Source organism: Panthera tigris, chromosome D2 (genome assembly GCF_018350195.1).
Source record: "Panthera tigris isolate Pti1 chromosome D2, P.tigris_Pti1_mat1.1, whole genome shotgun sequence".
Classification (NCBI taxonomy): domain Eukaryota; kingdom Metazoa; phylum Chordata; class Mammalia; order Carnivora; family Felidae; genus Panthera; species Panthera tigris.
The window spans coordinates 52752213-52769792 of NC_056670.1; the positions used below are offsets into that span (position 1 = coordinate 52752213).

The 17580-nt window shown below is 42.6% G+C and overlaps 1 protein-coding gene across 1 annotated transcript in view; it reads right to left on the bottom strand.

The window, feature by feature from the left end:
- Nucleotides 1-17580, bottom strand: part of MYOF (myoferlin) — a 162239-nt gene that overhangs the window by 41520 nt on the left and 103139 nt on the right. The window contains 10 exon segments of the mRNA XM_007080098.3: nt 866-974; nt 1873-2046; nt 4030-4175; nt 5369-5474; nt 6991-7025; nt 7028-7104; nt 9378-9541; nt 11890-12021; nt 14219-14374; nt 15762-15954. Coding sequence (XP_007080160.2) covers nt 866-974; nt 1873-2046; nt 4030-4175; nt 5369-5474; nt 6991-7025; nt 7028-7104; nt 9378-9541; nt 11890-12021; nt 14219-14374; nt 15762-15954 — 1292 coding nt within the window.

The window sequence follows — 17580 nt, forward strand, 5'->3', positions numbered from 1 at the left end:
AATACACATTTAAAAAATACTATAATAAGCTCAATGCAAGTGTTATCACTCAGGAGAACATTACTCCTGTTGTAAAATACCTGGATTTAGGCTACTGCTTATCATCACAGACCTTTAAAATGAAACTTGGTTTCCAGGACTTATAGAAATAGGGCTTTCTATACTATTTCAGCCCCAGATCTAGGAGACAGTTATCTGCTAAAAGCTGCTTTGATAGCTCAAAATCTTTATACTCTTTATCCTTAGTGTGTTAATGTGTATACCCTCCCACCTCCCACACACGTGATCTGAGAGAGAGAGTAGGGCACTGTGATTCGGTGCACAGATCTGGGAGTCAGACTATCTTGTCTATAGTGTTTCCAAGCTGTAAGATTTGGGGCAATTTATTTAATCCTTCTGCATGTCTACAGTGAGGACCATAATAACACTTACCTCCTCGGGATGTTACAAGGATTAAATGAAATAATATATGCACAGTGCCTGGAACAGGCTAAGCCCTAGATAAGCATTTGCTATTATTATTATTATTATTATTACACAGCAGGTCTGCCTCATCCCAGAATGCCTAAAGATTATCATCGGAACCAACCTTTACTTAACTTTTTGAACCTCTTTTTTTAATTAAAATAATCTTTTGGGGGAGCTTAACAGATAGAATCAGTACAGACTCTGTCAAAGTCAATGATTTGACAACCCTCCACCCCAAGTACAATTTTTAAAACTATATTTTAAAAAATCCTCTCATCAGGGATGGCAATGGAAGTCACACTTGCATGAAGACATTTTAATCATGTTTGGTGATGCAAAGAGTTTTCTAGAGATAAGTCATAGCAGTGGAAGGCACAAATTCATGTTTAAAACTTACTGTCAAAGTTACAAGAAACAATGGGAGTGTTTGCCCCAAACACGGTGGTGGCACTGTACTTCTGCTTTTCTGTGCTCTTTTCATCTCCTTCCTCAGTAGTGTCCGCACCCTAAAGAGGCAGAAAAGTCCATGAATGGTGCCTCAAGACGAACAAAGAGGCAAGAATTACAAAAATCTGGAATGGTGGCTTTCAAAATAGACTCTTTTCATCCGATCACTCCATTTTTAAAGATGACTGAAGCCCAGCACAGCAAGTGACTTGCCCAAGGTCACTTAGCTGGAAAGCAACAGAGCATGAAGTTGAAGCCAGTCTTTCTGCCTCAAGGTCAGCCTTACCAAACCCAGATGCTGAAAATTTTAAAAAGGAAAGGCATAAAGGATAAATAAGGGGATTAAAAAGGTGGGAGGAAGACAAGAATAAGCAGTGGAAGCACAAAGCAGGGTCAGTGTGCAAAAATATAAAAACAGGCTGTGTTTGGGAATGGCTCCCGACCACCATGTTGTTTTAGATGGACCACTGCCATTTTCTTATTCCTTCCTTCCACCGTTCTGCTTTTTCCCTCCCTCCCTTCATTACTGTGAGTCCATATAAATTATTCTCTAATTCCGTGAGCCATCCTTCTGTTTTCCTCCCCCTCACATCTGTATATTAACACTCTTGATTTGTTGAACATTTGTAGTTTCCAAGGTATAATCCAAGGAACCTGTGCCCGGGAATGTTAACAGATGTCACCTGCGACCAGGGTTTTGGAACAGATGTATTTGGAAAATGCCCGATGAAACAACATTAAACAGGTGTGTCTGCAGTAGAACTTCTTAGAATCTTTCCTATATTAATGGTCTATTCATTTAACAAGAGTTACTGAGCATCTAGGACGTGCAGCTTTCTTCCAAATTATCTGCAGTCCTGCAGTACTGGAGGGATCTCCATGGAGTCCCAGGTGTATCCAACACTCATCTATTTTCTCTACACCAAAATTTTTGAGCTTTGAGTATTTACTACTTACGAGGGCACCTTCAAGTTTAAAGATGGCAGCTGCACCATGTGTTTCTGAAGGAGCCATTTTTCTTCTCCAGCGTCTACGGCGAAAGGTATCCGAACTACGCTGTTTCCAGTGAAATTTCCAGCCAATTAAAGAAGCATATTCCCAGCCCTCCCGGTCTTCATATTCTTCCATGGCCTAGAACAGAAGTAAAACTTTGAATGCTAATGATAATCATAATAATAACAATAATAATATCCCTTAATTGATAAGGCAGATTATGTGGTCAATCAGCAAATACGCACTGAAAATCTACTCTGTTCCGAGCACTATGCTACGAGCCAGTGATACAACAAAGAAAGAAGTAGACACGCTGTCTGTCCTTGCAGGGCTGATGGACTGTGGGAACACTGAGAGATAACCAAGCAATTGCAATGGAATGAGACATTGCAGGAGAGGCACCTTATTCAGATTTGGGGAGGGTTAAGGAAAATGGATTCTTTCTTAACTTGCTTTCTATATTGTCATTTTCATTAGCTCATAAGACATTGCAATTGTGATACGGTTTATAAAACATTATTATCTCCACTTTCTATAGGAAAAAGTGACACCACGGTCCCTAGGATTTAAATGTCTCATCTGAGCTAATAGCCGGCATAACTAAGTGATAGATCAGATATATTACTTCCGTAATAACTAATAACTTATGAGTATAGTACTTTTTATCTTCAAAACGGTTTATACATAAATGCCCTCAGTGTTCAGTGTCATATGCAGTTCAACAAATCTGCGTGTCTACTGTGTGACAGAGATTGTGTTAAGCGCCAGCGAGGCAGTGAAGGACAAGACAAGACAGGGTCCGTGCCTTCGTGTGGCTGACCTTTACTGGTGGACATTTTCTGTAAGTACCTTAAAAGTATTACTAGATTTAATAAATGCAAAATAATACTGAATCATATTTAGGATCTCAGAAATAAGAGCTCTATGGAGGCTATAGCCATTGTAGAGATTCGTTTTTCAATTTTGAATAAACGTAATTGCAGGTCAAGCACAATCTTGTAATCGCTGCTCTAGTGGTATTCACAGTGGCACTGAAATATTTCAGGTAGCCAAGAGTGAGGAGGTTAGGGAACAGGATCAAAGTCTCAACAATACTTTTTGGTAGGACTGGGCCAAGTTTCTAGTCTTCTTCCCACCCCCTCTTGGTGCTCTCCTGTGGCAGGCAGGAGGGAGACAAGTGCCTCTAGGAACTTCTCACCCCATCAGAATACGGGTAGTTGAATAAGAGGTATTCGTTTATCAGTTTATTCATTCTCCTCCATTACTAGTTGGAGGAACTACTCCAACTACTAGTTGGAGGTACTAGTTGTTAGGAACTAGTTTCTGAGCTGGCAAGAAGGATACAAAGTGGACGGCTTCCATCTTTGTGTCCAAGGAGCTCCCTATCTAATAAAAAGTAATTTCATTGCATTTACTATGAGTCAGGCACTTTGTGGAACAGCCTTGCCTGCGTTCAAACATGGCTGGCTCAGTCATTTTAGACAGGTGGCCTAGAGTCCATTTAACCTCTGTGAGCATTATCTAAAAAATGAGGATAAACGTATATCTCGGGGATTACAGATAATGCGTATTCAGTACCTAGCATTAGAGAAGGCACATAACACATTCCACTTATTATTATGAGCAGTATTATTCCATTTCACTTACTATTATTCCACGTAAGCCTTATACTACCCTAATTAAAAGCATGGTATTATACCCATTTTGCAGATGAGAAAGGAAGTAAAGCCAGGATTTGAGTCCCTGTGTATCTTATTCCAAGGGCTGAACTATTGCCACTACTTCCTTATGCCACCAAAATAATTTCTATTGCTACCTCTAGAGTGGTTCTCATTATTCAGTCTACTTCTGGGTCACCTGAAAGACATGTTGAAGCACAGACTGCTGGGCTGCACCCCTGATTCTTAAATCAGTAGGTCTGGAGTGAGGTGTTTCTAACAAGCTCGCAGGTAATGTGTTGTTGCTGGTTGGGGTGGGGGGAATATTTTGCAAACCTCTTTGAGCAGGCATTAGGCCCTTGATTGGCAAATGGTTTCTGTAGAAAAAGCAGAGTCACTGGAATTCTGTGTGGGCCCCCCGCCCCGACTCCCCGGACGTAGCTTCCTCCATGGTAACTCTTACCCTTGCAGTACTTGAAGTGCTTTGTGTTAAATCTTTCTTGCGTTTTCGGACCAGCCTTCGCCGTCTATGAGTATGATACATTTTCTCTGCAGCAACCCAGGATTTGGGCTTATTATCAGGAGGAATGGTAATTCCATACTCCCAGCCTGGAACAGAGTTTGCAAACGGTTATCCCAAAGAGATGCATTTGCCAGATTGCTACATAAACTTCCAGAAAACATCCAGTCAATCTCTCTGCTCCCCCATCAACATTCTCTGTGGTGACAAGGAATGCCACTGCCCCTTCCACTTTGCTGCAGTTCAGCCAAACTGAATACAGCTCTGTCCCCTTGGATCCCCCTTCAAACTGCTTCCTTTGCGCCCACGAGGTTCTCCTTCCCCTTTCTCCCTCCAATCACTCATGGTAATTTAGTGCATCTACGAATAAAGCACAGTGCAAGAGGCAGATGGGGACAGTGCTGAAGGGTGTCGTCTGTGTAGCTGCACAGCCAGGGTTTAAATCCCAGCATCACCACCGCTGGATGTTCACTAAAAAAGTTCCTTGCTGGTTAGTAAACCTGCCTATGGCCTAATTTCCCCAGCAATAATGATAAAGAATATCTTTTTAAAACAGAGTTCATCAAAATAACACATGCAAATAACTAGGACTATGTTTGTGCTCAGTGCTAGCTGTTATTATAAGGCTTGGCGTGTGCATCAAGATCAGTAAGAAATTTATTATCCAGTTGAACCCTTCTGTATTATGGGTGTTTTTTTCTTTCTTAAGGGAAAAAAAATCAGATTTTCTCTTTTGATATTTCCAAATATTATAGTCATTTAACTTTACATTACTATTCATTGAAAAGGATAAACACCATTAACAGAATCTATGTCAATAATCTACATTATTGTATGTCAACCTTACTTTAAAAAAAAAAACACAACAACAATCTGCATTATTGCTGAATAGGTTGACTTTTAAGGCATTTTATAGTCCTTCTTCCTGAGCTACGGGGTCCTGAGTGTGATGTTCCCAGGGAAGCTATGGGTGTGATTAGAAGAGAAAAAGTCCAAATTCCACTTCCCTCCCAAATTCTCGTCCTGGATCCCCAGCATCTCAACGTGCAGCCACCTGGCCCCCTGTGATCTTGTATTTTTCACTCTTGATGCCCCCCACCCACACCTGTCCAAGCACTTGCTCGTCCTTCAGATTTTGCATCTGAAGAGTCACAGCTAATATCCAAGACCTGATTGTCACAAACCAACAGAAGTAAGACTCCTCCCTGCCAAGGACACTTTACTCTGGTTAAGCAGGGCCTTGCTGCAGACAGCCCGGCATGTAATAGATCTAAAATGTTACCTTTCTCATCCACTGCACGATTTATGTCATATACCCATGCGTCATCTTCCCATTCCCAACCTGGAGGGCATGTCAGCTCGCTGGGCGATGCTGCTTTATCACCGTTCTTTAAAACAAAAACGAAAAAATGAAGACAAGCAAGTCATAGGGTCCAATAAGAAGCAAAAGGGAGATGGTACCTCACATTTAACAATGGTATTCACGTGCTAACTTAGATGCTACACTCAGAAGAATCTTTAATCTCTATGCACAACTGCTACACGAAATTAGTTTTTTTAGAATACCTTCTGTTTCCACTGTTAGGGGGTATGTTGGGTTGAACCATGGGAATTGCTTTGACCATCAAAAATGGTCAAATATCAGCAATTTCCTGTGTTCAACTTAAAATTATGAAATGGTACAACTGTCTTTATGAGGAGCTAGTAGGAAAGAAACCATCAGAGATGGAAAAAGTGTGGAAAAAAACATGTTTTCAAGTACAAGGTAATGTCACTGGAGGTTCTAGATGCTAATCATGTAAGATTAAGCAAGGTTTAGGTTAAATACTCACTTAAGTACTGACTGCATTAAAACCGACAGTTATGAAAAAAAAAGTTCCTAAGAACAGAAGTAAAGGTGGTCCATAAACACATGGAAAATTACCCAGCCTCGCTTTAAATTAAGAGTGAGAAAATGGAGATGACATCAGGGTACCACTGATCATGCAGTGACAAGGCTGTGGCAGTGGGGTAGTGAGTGTTTAGGAAAACAGCCCTCTAAGAAGCTGTTGCTGGACATGCAAACTTATACAACCTATTTGAAAGCTGTTTGGCAATACTTATCAAAATTGCATATGTACTGAAATCTGACCAAACCAATCCAGGGATTTTTCCTGGAGATAAATTTTCACAAGTGAATAAAAATGTACGTATAAAAACGTTTACTGCTGCATTGCTTAAAAAAAACCTAAGACTAGAAAAAAAAATGTCTACAAGGAGAGGATCATTTAAATAAATTAGAGAGGGTGCATATAATAAAACACTCTGCAGGCATTTTTTTAAAAAGTTCATAGTTCTATATGTACTGATATCAAAAGATGTCCACAGTACACTGTCATATGGAAAACACAAGTTTTTGAACTGTGAACACAACACAATTCTATTTAGGTGTGTGTGTGTGTGTGAGAGAGAGACAGAGAGACAGAGAGAGAGAGAGAGAGAGGAAGGAAAAAGTTATATAGTTGAGCAAGAACAGAAACATGTTTTCAGTAGTTACCACGGGGCGGGGTGGGGGTGGAATATAAATCTGGGAGAATTACTTTTCATTTCCTTGTATGCTGTTTGAATATTTTAGAGACATACACATTCCATTTGTTGTGCTTCTTAAAACGAGTTAAATGATAAATATTTATTTATTGCACAACTCAAATTTTACCTTGTACCAACATCTAAACAGGCCCAGTGACTTCTCCAGAGAAAATAATTTATAGGTGCACCTGTGTGGCTTAAAGTTAAGGTAAGGCTGTTCAGAACAGGAGACAGAGCAGAAGAGAGGGGGAGGCCGCGCCTCATGGTCGGCGGGTTCACGGGTCGTGGTTCCAAAGAGCTAGGGTTGAGGCTCTCTCTGGGGAGCAGCCCGCTCACCGCATCGGTGTAGGTGTCCTCGGCTGCCTTCCACTCCCCCCGGGGTAGCGACTCTCATTCTGGTACACTTCATCCGTGAACTCCGTGTGACCTGCGTCCGCCTCAGTCAACAAGCTGCGGGTGAGGCTCGGGTTACCAAAGGAGCAATGGAAGCCAACCACCCAGCTCGGCCCAATGGTTGGGAAACATCTACACCGGTTCCCTCCTCACTCTACCCCTTGGGTTCTCCACTCCAAACTCCTCTTCCTAATAGCTTCTGACATTCCTTTGAAGAAGGGGTCTGCGGGAACAAGGAGACCTAAATTATAGAGCACTCGTCCAGTTAGCAGGCCTGCTCCTTCTCAGTAATTAGGGTGGGGACTGGGAAAACAGTCCTGTGGGCAGCTCCTTATAGAGATGTTATGCTCCATATTTTTGTTTCAGTTCAGGACCATTCAGCTTTTTTTTTTTTTTTTTTTTTTTTTTTTTTCCCCAGCAAAACTCCTGGCTAACAGTTCAAAAGAATAGGATGTTGTCCACCCTCATTCCCCCTATTTTAAAAAATTGAGGGGAGACAGTCTCATGAGGCCAAGTGTGGAAATTTTTACTCATGGCTTGCATGGTCTACGTAACACAAACTGAAGGGAGGAGTTTACATTTTCTGGATAGTTCCTAGGTCGACAGCCAAACCAGGTCATTTAAGACTCCAGACTCCATTTAGGTACTTAAGAAATCCATATTGACTCTCTGCCAGGCCCATTTTCCTCTTGGAGTTGGAACTATTTTGACAACCCATAATGGAAAGTATGGAGGCTCCAACTTTGACTGGAGTGTTCTGCCAGGTACCCACTCAAGTGAGGTTTCTTTTTCTTTCACCATGGCCCTACATCTTTTCCCTGCTGCATCCTCCCCTAGAATCAAGCACTGGAAAGAAATCACAAAGTAAGTAGTCCCAACTCTTTGTATAAATTGAGCTCATCCCGTCATTTCTCTGGGCCCCTGAGAAGGAGAACAGAAGACCTGGCTGCCGCCTCTGAGGTCCCGTCAACCCCTGACATGCTTTGACCCTTCTACTTTTCCAAACACAATGCCTCTGCCTTTCCCTGTCCTCACTAACCTTTCTTCCTTCTGTCCAATTCAGATCCCATTTCGCTTCTCCTCACCAGCAACCCCAACCCCATCCAAAGCAAGCTGTTGTGGGTTAAAAGCAATCATGTGGAATCATCCGGTCTTGACAGACCAGACCAGACCCAGCATGCTCATTGGCTTCCTTCCCCAATGCCTGTGATCACAGGAAACAAATGTGGACAGAGAGGAAGAACTCCAGCTTGAGGCCTTAAGATCCAGCTTCACAAGCTCGTTTCCTCCAAAGTATGCTGTGATGAGGTGGGGAAGGGGAGCTCTGGTTCCAAGGGTGTTGGCAACTTGCAGAAACCCAAACTCCCGGGGACACATGCTTGCCTCCCCTCTACTGTTTTTTTCATTTTAACAACGAGCTTTTGAGATACAATTCACCCATTTAAAGCATAGTCTCTACTGTTTCTTACAGACATTCCAGCAAAATAGTTGAGTGCTGGTTTTGGTGCCCAGGCTGGACTGGTACCACTCACAACCTATGTGTGTTTGGGTAAGTTATTTAATTTCTGTAGTTCTCAGTTTCCTCACTTGTGAAGTGGAGATAATGCTATTATTTGTTGGGAGATAATTCTCTATGAGTTCTTGTGTTTCTGCACAGTTAAGGATGTTTATATGAGGAATAATCTTGGAAGACAGAGAGAGTGTCTCTCTCTCTCTCTCTGGAGCAAAGGGCCAGCGGGCTTGCTAACCAATTGATTCTGGTTCCCTAAGCTCAGTTTCCTCTCCTGTTACACAAACCACTTCATGTTTAAGTACCATCTGACCATCTCCTTGTCACTCTGTGGGAACTGACTCCCTATTCCCACAGAGTGACTAGAGCAAATGTTAATTCTGGTACAGCTATTGGGGCTGGCCGTGAAGTCCTTTGTCTCTGACCCAGGAGTCCTGAATCTCCTTCCAGCATCCATGGAAATATAGCAGGTGACCTTGTTTGCTTGTTAAAAATCTCAGACCCTTCATAATTTCTGACACTACCTACCTTGTAGAGCTGTAGTTCAGATTCAACAAAGTGATTAGCACACTGGTGCTTAGTACACTGCTTGACACATTCACACATAATAAGTTCTCAACAAATGTTAGCACTAGGTGCTTTTTGTATTTCCTTGTTTTATTATGGGGCACCAATGACATATTTCAAGTTTCTATGGACTTGTGTTCAGTGAGTGTTACATAAATATTTCCAAGAATGATGATGTAGAAGATTCATTTAGCACTTTCTAGGGAAAGGCTTCATTGTCATCCCTGTTTTCTCAGAGAGTGGAAAAACTTACCTTCTTTCAGGATCAACTATCCAGTCTCCTTCCCATTCCCAGCCTTTTGGAGGTAAAAAGAATTCCCTCTTGAGTTTTATTTTTCCTGTGACATCCGAAAATTTATGACGACCGACTAATCCAGAAGTGCCCCATTTTCCAAACATAAGAGCCTGATTTTCATACTGTTAAAAACAAATTAGAGAAACACCATCAGAGAGCAAGAAATAAAGCCCGCCTCTAAATGTTTAAGCCCATTTAAGCTAAACAATGATAGAAAGTGAAAAAAACTTTATACCTAGAAGGTAGGGACCTAACTCGAGCTGCTACTGATTATGTAATTTTGGGAAAATCACTCATCTTTCTAAGACTCAGTGTTCCCATCTGTTAACTGGGGATAATACTACCAATTCTCATAGAATTGTTCAAATGTGCAAATGATTGTGAACAGTGGTGTATCACACTAGTTGTTTCCACTATTATACTGAATGGCTCCAAATGGTTCTCTGAACCTAATTTTTATTTTAATTAAAAAAATTTTTTTAAATATAATTTATTGTCAAATTGGCTTTCATACAACAGCCAGTGCTCATCCCAACAGGTGCCCTTCTCAATGCCCATCACCCAATTTCCCCTCTCCCCCCACCTCCCATCAACCTTCAGATTGTTCTCTGTATTTAAGAGTCTCTTTAGTCAACCTAATTTTTAAAATACCCATAAAAGTCATCAATTTATGAATGTGCAGGCTTCTAAGAGTTTACTTGTAAACAGTCTACTGTCTAGAACTTAGGGCCCATTTCCCCACAGAATCAACATTATAATTGATGGTACATTTCCTAGGCAGTCTACAAAGAACCTGTCTGACATATGAAGGTCCTTTAAGGGCGCAGCCTTTATGGAGCCTAAAAGTTCTGTGCCTTCATCCCCTCTGGAATATAGTGGAGATGAAGATCAAGATCTTTCTGGAAGCCCAGGTTCAGTGGCAATGACAGACTTTGGTTTACAGGGCATTTCTTTCTAAGTTGGAACTTATAAATCTACAAAGGTCTGCTCTTCACTCTGTCAACCATCAAAAAGGTTGTGATTTGCCAGTGGTGAGTGTCCCTGTTGGGGTGCAAGCTGAAATTTCCATTTTTCTGCTGATGAGCCCACTGCAAAGACGATTTGCAAGTGACAGGGAAGTTTGACTGAGGTTGAAGAAGGAAGGAACAAGTCTGAATAGAGGCTTGATGGGGAAATTGGGTTCAAGCAACCACAGTAGTACCTGTCTCAGATATGGGCTCTGAGCCTTGAAAGGAGATAAGCTTCAGGAAGTAGCTGAAGAAGCTATTGTTACAAGGGGCTGTGAGACTTGGGGGCATGCGCATGGCTTCTCCGGTTTCTAAGCGACAAGGACACAGAATAGAGGAGCAAGGTGTTCCCACTACTTCTGCTTGGAGGCCAGCATGGCTAGAATAAAGTCCAGGCAAGGAATTTGGCAAGACTGTTAACACATGTGAAGCACCTCAGAGACCTCCAGAAATCTGGTAGGGGATGCAGGGTGATGGTGGATTCTGCAGAGAACAGAGGTGTGGTTTTAGCACAGGAGGGCAAGAACCAGTTGAAATGTCCATTATTGCCGTTAACGTGCCCCTACTGGTACTCATAGGTTGTGAGAATCTAAGGAAACTAGTCACGCAACTAAGATGTGTGGATCACCTCTTTAATGTGAGTTGAAACTAGAGTCTGAGCCATCTAGTCTGAAAGATCTAGAAAGGGTGAAACGGAGCCCTGGACTGGTTGATCCTTGCTCAGTGCTAGCTAGCTTCTCCCAGCTGAGCTCCAGCCTCAGAGCTGGAGACAGGCCGATGTCAAGAAACCCTACGTGAATGTTGGAGCAAGTGTCTCCTGCACATGCCCTGATGCCATGACTCCACGTGGTCCAGTTGACTGTGCATAAGCATCAGACATTCCAGGCCTTCCGTGTGGCTTGCAGCACACCCTCTATTGATCTCCAGTGGCACTTCCGAGCCTGCTCTGTAAGGGCTCTGTGTGTTTCCCATGTATTTCACTGTTTCTCTAAGTGGTCCACTGAGGTCTCATATCCACCCACCCTGGAATCACTGCTGGTGCTCATCCCTAACTCAGTTACAGAATCAGAATCTCCCGGGTGGCCCTGGCAGTCAGCATGGTCAACAGGATACCCGGTTTTACCATCACTTAGAGAGGTTTCCCTATGTGAGGAATGAGTCTTCCGTGGTGCAAAGACCCCCACCCCCCAAGCACACCTCTCAAGGTCTGCACCTGCCCAGTGTCCTCATTCCTGGGTTGTCTGTGTATGAATCACTCTGGTGGGTCCGTCCCAGTGTGGCCAATCTTTCCCTATGCCCCCAGAGGAAGGTCCCTCAGATGGGATTCTAGGTAGTGCTGATGGCTGTGGCTGTTTTTGATCTGTGAGCATTTTCTCACAGATCATGAGAGAGGACATGTTTACATGAGGAGGACACGTAAAAGGACTCCCCCACGGAGAGAAAAGATATGTCATGAAATGTACCATTTCAGCGAAGACGGTGAATGTTCCTTCTGCGAAGCTGTTGAACTTCTTCTCAACAGCACTCAGGCCCAGCCAGATGTTCACCCGCAGCTGCACAGGCACCTTGGGTCCGTGGTTGTTTTCCTGCGGATACTGTGAGATGCACAATAACACTGGCTGTAGCACACGCGGTGACGTTAAGTTCAAGCCACAAACAGACTGAACATCCAATCACTGTTCTCCTGTTCTCCCCAGCCTACTTTTATGTCAGCTTAGTTAAAATGTTTCCAAATGACCCTACAGCAGAGATTGTGATAACAACGAAAGCGGTGGTTGTCAAAATGTAATCCCTAGACCCCTGTGTGTCCTTGAGACCTTCTCAGGAGGTTCACGGAGTAAAACTATTTTCCTAATAATACTAACGTGTTACTTGTCGTTTTCCGCTGTACTGGCATGGGCACTGAGGGCACAAAAGCAGTGGTGGATAAGACTCTGGGCACTGCAGCAGGAATTGGGGCAGAAACACCAAACTGAACCTGTAGTGATAGTTTTCTTCATCACTCTCAGTAAAGAAAAGAAATGCCAGTTTTAAATAAATCAGTAAAAGTTACTAATCTTATCAAATCACGATCCTTGAGTATATCTTTTTCTTTTAACTTTTTTTTTTTTTAAGTAAGCTCCATGCCCAAGCTGGGGCTTGAACTTATGACCCTGAGATCGAGTCACATGCTCTACTGACTGAGCCAGCCAAGCGCCCCCTTGAGTACGTTTTTAAAATATTTTGTGTGATGAAATGGAAAGTATACACAAATTATTTCTGCTGCATATTACTGTATAGCTTGTGAAAAATCTCTTATGTGGTTGTTTGAAATGTGAACTGAATTAGCCTTTTTAAATTTACTTTTTAATTTTTTTAATGTTAATTTATTTTTGAGAGAGAGAAAGAGAGAGAGAGAGAGAGAGAACGTGAGCAGGGGAGGGGCAGAGAGAGAGGGAGACACAGAATCTGAAGCAGGCTCCAGGCTCTGAGCTGTCAGTGCAGAGCCTAACACAAGGCTTGAACTCACAGACCGTGAGATCATGACCTGAGCTGAAGTCAGACGCTTAACTGACTGGGCCACCCAGGCACCTCTGAATTAGCCCTTTTATTTTTTTATTATTTATTTATTATTTTAAAAAATTTATTTGATTTTTTTAATATGAAACTTATTGTCAAATTGGTTTCCATACAACACCCAGCGCTCATCTGAATTAGCCTTTTTAAAAAATGTTTATTTATTTTTGAGACAGAGAGGGAGAGAGAGCAAGAGAGTGAGAGAGCAGAGGGGGAGGGGCAAAGAGAGAGGGAGGCAGAAGATCCAAAGTGGACTCTATGCTGAGAGCTGAGAGCCCCATGCAGGGCTTGAACCCATGCACCATGAGATCATGACCTGAGCCGAAGCTGGATGCCCAAATGACTGAGCTACCAAGATGACCCCTTTTTATTTTTTAATGGAAACCTTTTTTACTTGTAACAGTGATTTACAGACAAAAACGGCCACTCAGACTTAGGTGTGGGGCAGACGTTTTTTTGAACATAAACCAAGTGAACCTGTTACTTCAAGGACGATAACTGACTGTATTCTATAGCCAATGATAGATGTCAGTCTTCCAAGTAAAAACAAGTAAGAATTTTTTAAAACTTGTAGCTGTCATGGTGAACTTCATAGCATCCTGATACATAAAGACTTTCCTGATGAGTAATATTAATAAATGTGATTTTTTTCCAATGTTGCAAGATAAAATGTGTCAACATTAGGAAAATCTGCATAATTTCATGAACTAATATTTTCTAAATGATCAATGCTAAATGTTACAAAATCAGGGATGGATAAAAGAACCATTCAAAGTACAAGAAAAACGAATGGATTTCCATGTAGCAGAGAATGAAAAGGTCATTGATACAGTTTCAAATTCCATACTGCAAATAGCCGTTTAGAAGCTACTACTTGAGTCTGGTGTTGTATCAAAGATGTGTATCCACAATTATCTGAAAAAGATATTAAAATACTCCTCCCTTTTCCAATTACATATCTATTTGAGGCCTGATTCTCTTCATGTACTTCAACCAAACAACTTATTCCATCAGATTAAATGTACAAACAGATATGAGAATCCACTTATATTTCTGTGAAGCCAGGCATCAGACTACTCTCTGGGAATTATCACTCCAGGGGAAGATGCCAGAATGGGTAGGAATTGATCGTGATTGCCCTAGTAGTCCTTCAACGGTCAGAAAATAAAGCAGCCCCTTCTTGGGAATGTGGGGTTGCATGTAAGTATTTCACATGACACGGTGTTGAAGCCATACCTTCAGCAAGATGGTCTGGGTTTTCCCACAGTATTTCCCAGATGCGTTCTCACCACTGGTGGAGTATAAAACCTGGTGTGCAGGAATGCGTGCATAGGCCAGTCTTTTCTCTCCCCGGATCATCCAGATGATAATGTCAGGCATACTGTTCTGTGGCTGGTCACATGGGTGGATGGAAAAGTAAGCAAAACTGGAGTTAGTCTAAACACAGAGGGACTGGAGACCCTGCAGGCTGGCTCCTCGGGGCTCCCCTTAGAAACTCTGTGATTAGGGCTCTGTCTGAATTCCTGAGTCGCACGTCTTCTGGGACCACAGAGTCTGTAGGGCGGGGAGGCAGGCTGTGGCTGGTCCAAAGGGAATAGAGTGAAGCAGGGTGGGGGCGGTGGCTTCACCTGCCAAAAGCCTGACCTACACAGCTCTGAGAGGTAGTTTAGGAAATACCCCCTCTTTTCTTGCCATCAGTCATCAAGGGTTATTGGTTTCATATATTTCACTGGACACTGACCAAGTATTTCCACCTCAATCCAATATTTGCCAAATCTGAAATATTAATTTAGTCTTTTAAATCCCCCTTTTTTTCTGATTATAAAGGTGATATAAGTTGTCACCATAGGAAACTTGGAAAGTACCAAAGCATAAAAAGTAGAAAATAAAAATTACCTATAATCGCATGTTTTTTCAAATGTATTTCTTTTTTTTTTTTAATTTTTTTTTAACGTTTATTTATTTTTGAGATAGAGAGAGACAGAGCATGAACGGGGGAGGGGCAGAGAGAGAGAGGGAGACACAGAATCGGAAGCAGGCTCCAGGCTCTGAGCCATCAGCCCAGAGCCCGACACGGGGCTCAAACTCACAGACCGCGAGATCGTGACCTGAGCTGAAGTCGGACGCTTAACCGACTGAGCCACCCAGGCGCCCCTCAAATGTATTTCTATCCACAAATATATTATGACCCCCACCCACCCAAATCTCTGAAGGTCAATAGGAGGGGTCTTATACTCTCGTTTTTCCAGTACACAGAGGTTAATGGCAGCCAATATTTACCCAGCACCGCGATGTGCCCTACACCATGCTAAGCCCTTCATACTCATCATCTAAATACAATGCTATGAAGTGAGTACTACAATTATCCCATTTTATATATGGGGAAACTGAGGCTTAGAGAGGTTGCCCAAGGTTACATACAGTAGATCCAGGATTCAAAACCAGGTCTTCCCGGTCCCAAGAAAAGGTGGCACTTCAATCCTCTGTGCTACATAGATTTGCTGCTTTCTCCCTCTACTTGACATACTCTCTGATCTGTCCACTTTGAAGATCTTTCCAGAACCACCAACTCAAAATTCTTCTGTTCTCACTTCAGTGATATTCACCCCATTACCCATTACTATCCCAGCCCAGTCACTTCTTGGTCTCACCTCTGTCAGATTTGCTCAATATCCAAGATAATGTACTACATTCTCTTACCACCTTCTCTATCCTTGGTGCCCCTCCACAGAACCCCTCTTCCATATCAAGTGACCTTTGTGTAGTTTAAAAGTCCTACCTCTTCAGTCAGCTGCAGCAGTTTATCAAGCCAGTCCTCAATTTCCGCCAGCGTGGACTTCACCTCTGTGGCCTCAGACCTCATCCTCACAGCTGCCTCGTGTATCTGGGAGAGAGATCGGGACCGCAACTTTCGGATCTGAGTGTCAAGAATTGTGACATTAGCTTTTCCTTCCATGAGAGGCAACGTGTACCTAAAAAAGAAAAGAAACAGATAATCTGTAGAATAGCTTTTCAGGCCTCAGAACTGTCAAAGTCATTTATGTTTGATTTCCATCTTGCAAGCCACACCAGTTTCCTGACTCATAAGCATGACCAGGTTTAAGCTGAAGTTGAGTGTGTGTGGCATTGGCAGAGCAGACCTGTCAGACAAACCCTCCTTACTCTCACGAGGAATGCAGGGGGATTAAAATTCCAAAGCAAGTTCTTGGGTTTGACTCAAGGCCCATGGAGTCACTGGAGAGAAGATGGCAACAGCTGCAGCCTTTGGGAGGAACAGGCCTTCCCTTCTTTTGCTTCTTAAAACTACTGTGCAGACCCACAAAATGAAGGAGGGGAAGGCAGATTACAGAGCATTTAGCAGAAGGGCTCTTAAGGACCATGCACCCCTAGGCAGTCCTAGGGTGGAGGGGGGGGGGGCGGGGTGCTCAGGAGGTCTGCAAATCCCTGGAACTTATTTAAAAAGTCAGCCAGTGTGATGTATGATGAGGACGACATGCTTTGCAGCTATCTGGGTAAAAATCCTGGCTCCACCATTTACTAGTCCCGTGATGTGACCTTGAGCAGTTACTTAATCTCTTCTTTCCCTATCTTCAAATGCATGAAAATATTGGGCTGTTGTGAGAAATAAATGAATTAATATATGGAGAGCATTTAGAACACTCCCTACTGCAGAGTAAGGTCTGAATGAGGTCATCAAGCACTGCCTTCTTCATTGTCATGGTCTCATTAGATATTCAAAGGGGCCCATTAGCTCCCAAAACGTTAAGAACCACTTGCGTAGGCAAAGCTCCCATTAAAGTGAGAAGTCTAGAACAGCTGAGTTGGGGCCAGAATTAGCCTTCTTCTGCAGGGTCTTCCTCTCACTATGGCAGCTGGTGGGGGCCACAGGGTGAGGTTGTCATCAATGCCAGGAAGTTCTACTCACATTGTCTCTACTAAGAATTTCCATTGGTTTGAATTTCCCCTAGCTTCTTAAATGGAGGAAATCCTAGCACGACTTCTTTTAAACACAAGTTTCCTGATACATGAAGTTAAAAAGATTCCATTTGATTTTGAAAACAGAGTTCACATCAATTGGGTACTTCAAAAACTGTGTAAATAGGTCTTTCTGTGTTTTGCTCAGCAAATCCTAAAATTCATAGAATTTTCTACCTGAAGGCATTACCAAATGTTTCTGTTTGGTCACATTAGTAGTTATGGCAATGCATTGGAAAGGTTAAGTCCCTGGAATGATCTGAGGCAAAAATGCATATGGAAGCAGCTAGCTCAAAAGTCACATTTGAGACGTTCAATAAATAGAAGTTGACTGGGTGTAGCATGTAGCAGGAAAAGTTGTGTGGATAAACCCCACCCTGGACATTAGATGCATCGTTCACCCCCTTGGGCCTCCGTTTTCTCATCCATAAAATAAAGGGGACTGGGAGAGATGACCTGTTAGGACCCTGATTTAAATTTTCTGAATTTAAGCGAGAGCCCACCAGTGCTCTGATTTCAGCTGCATTTCAATGACCTAGCTAAACCACTAGAAGGCATAAGAAGACCTGGAGACTGAGGGCATTAGCCCCGAGGGGGACAAAAAAAAGCGGTCCTGTTTCTTG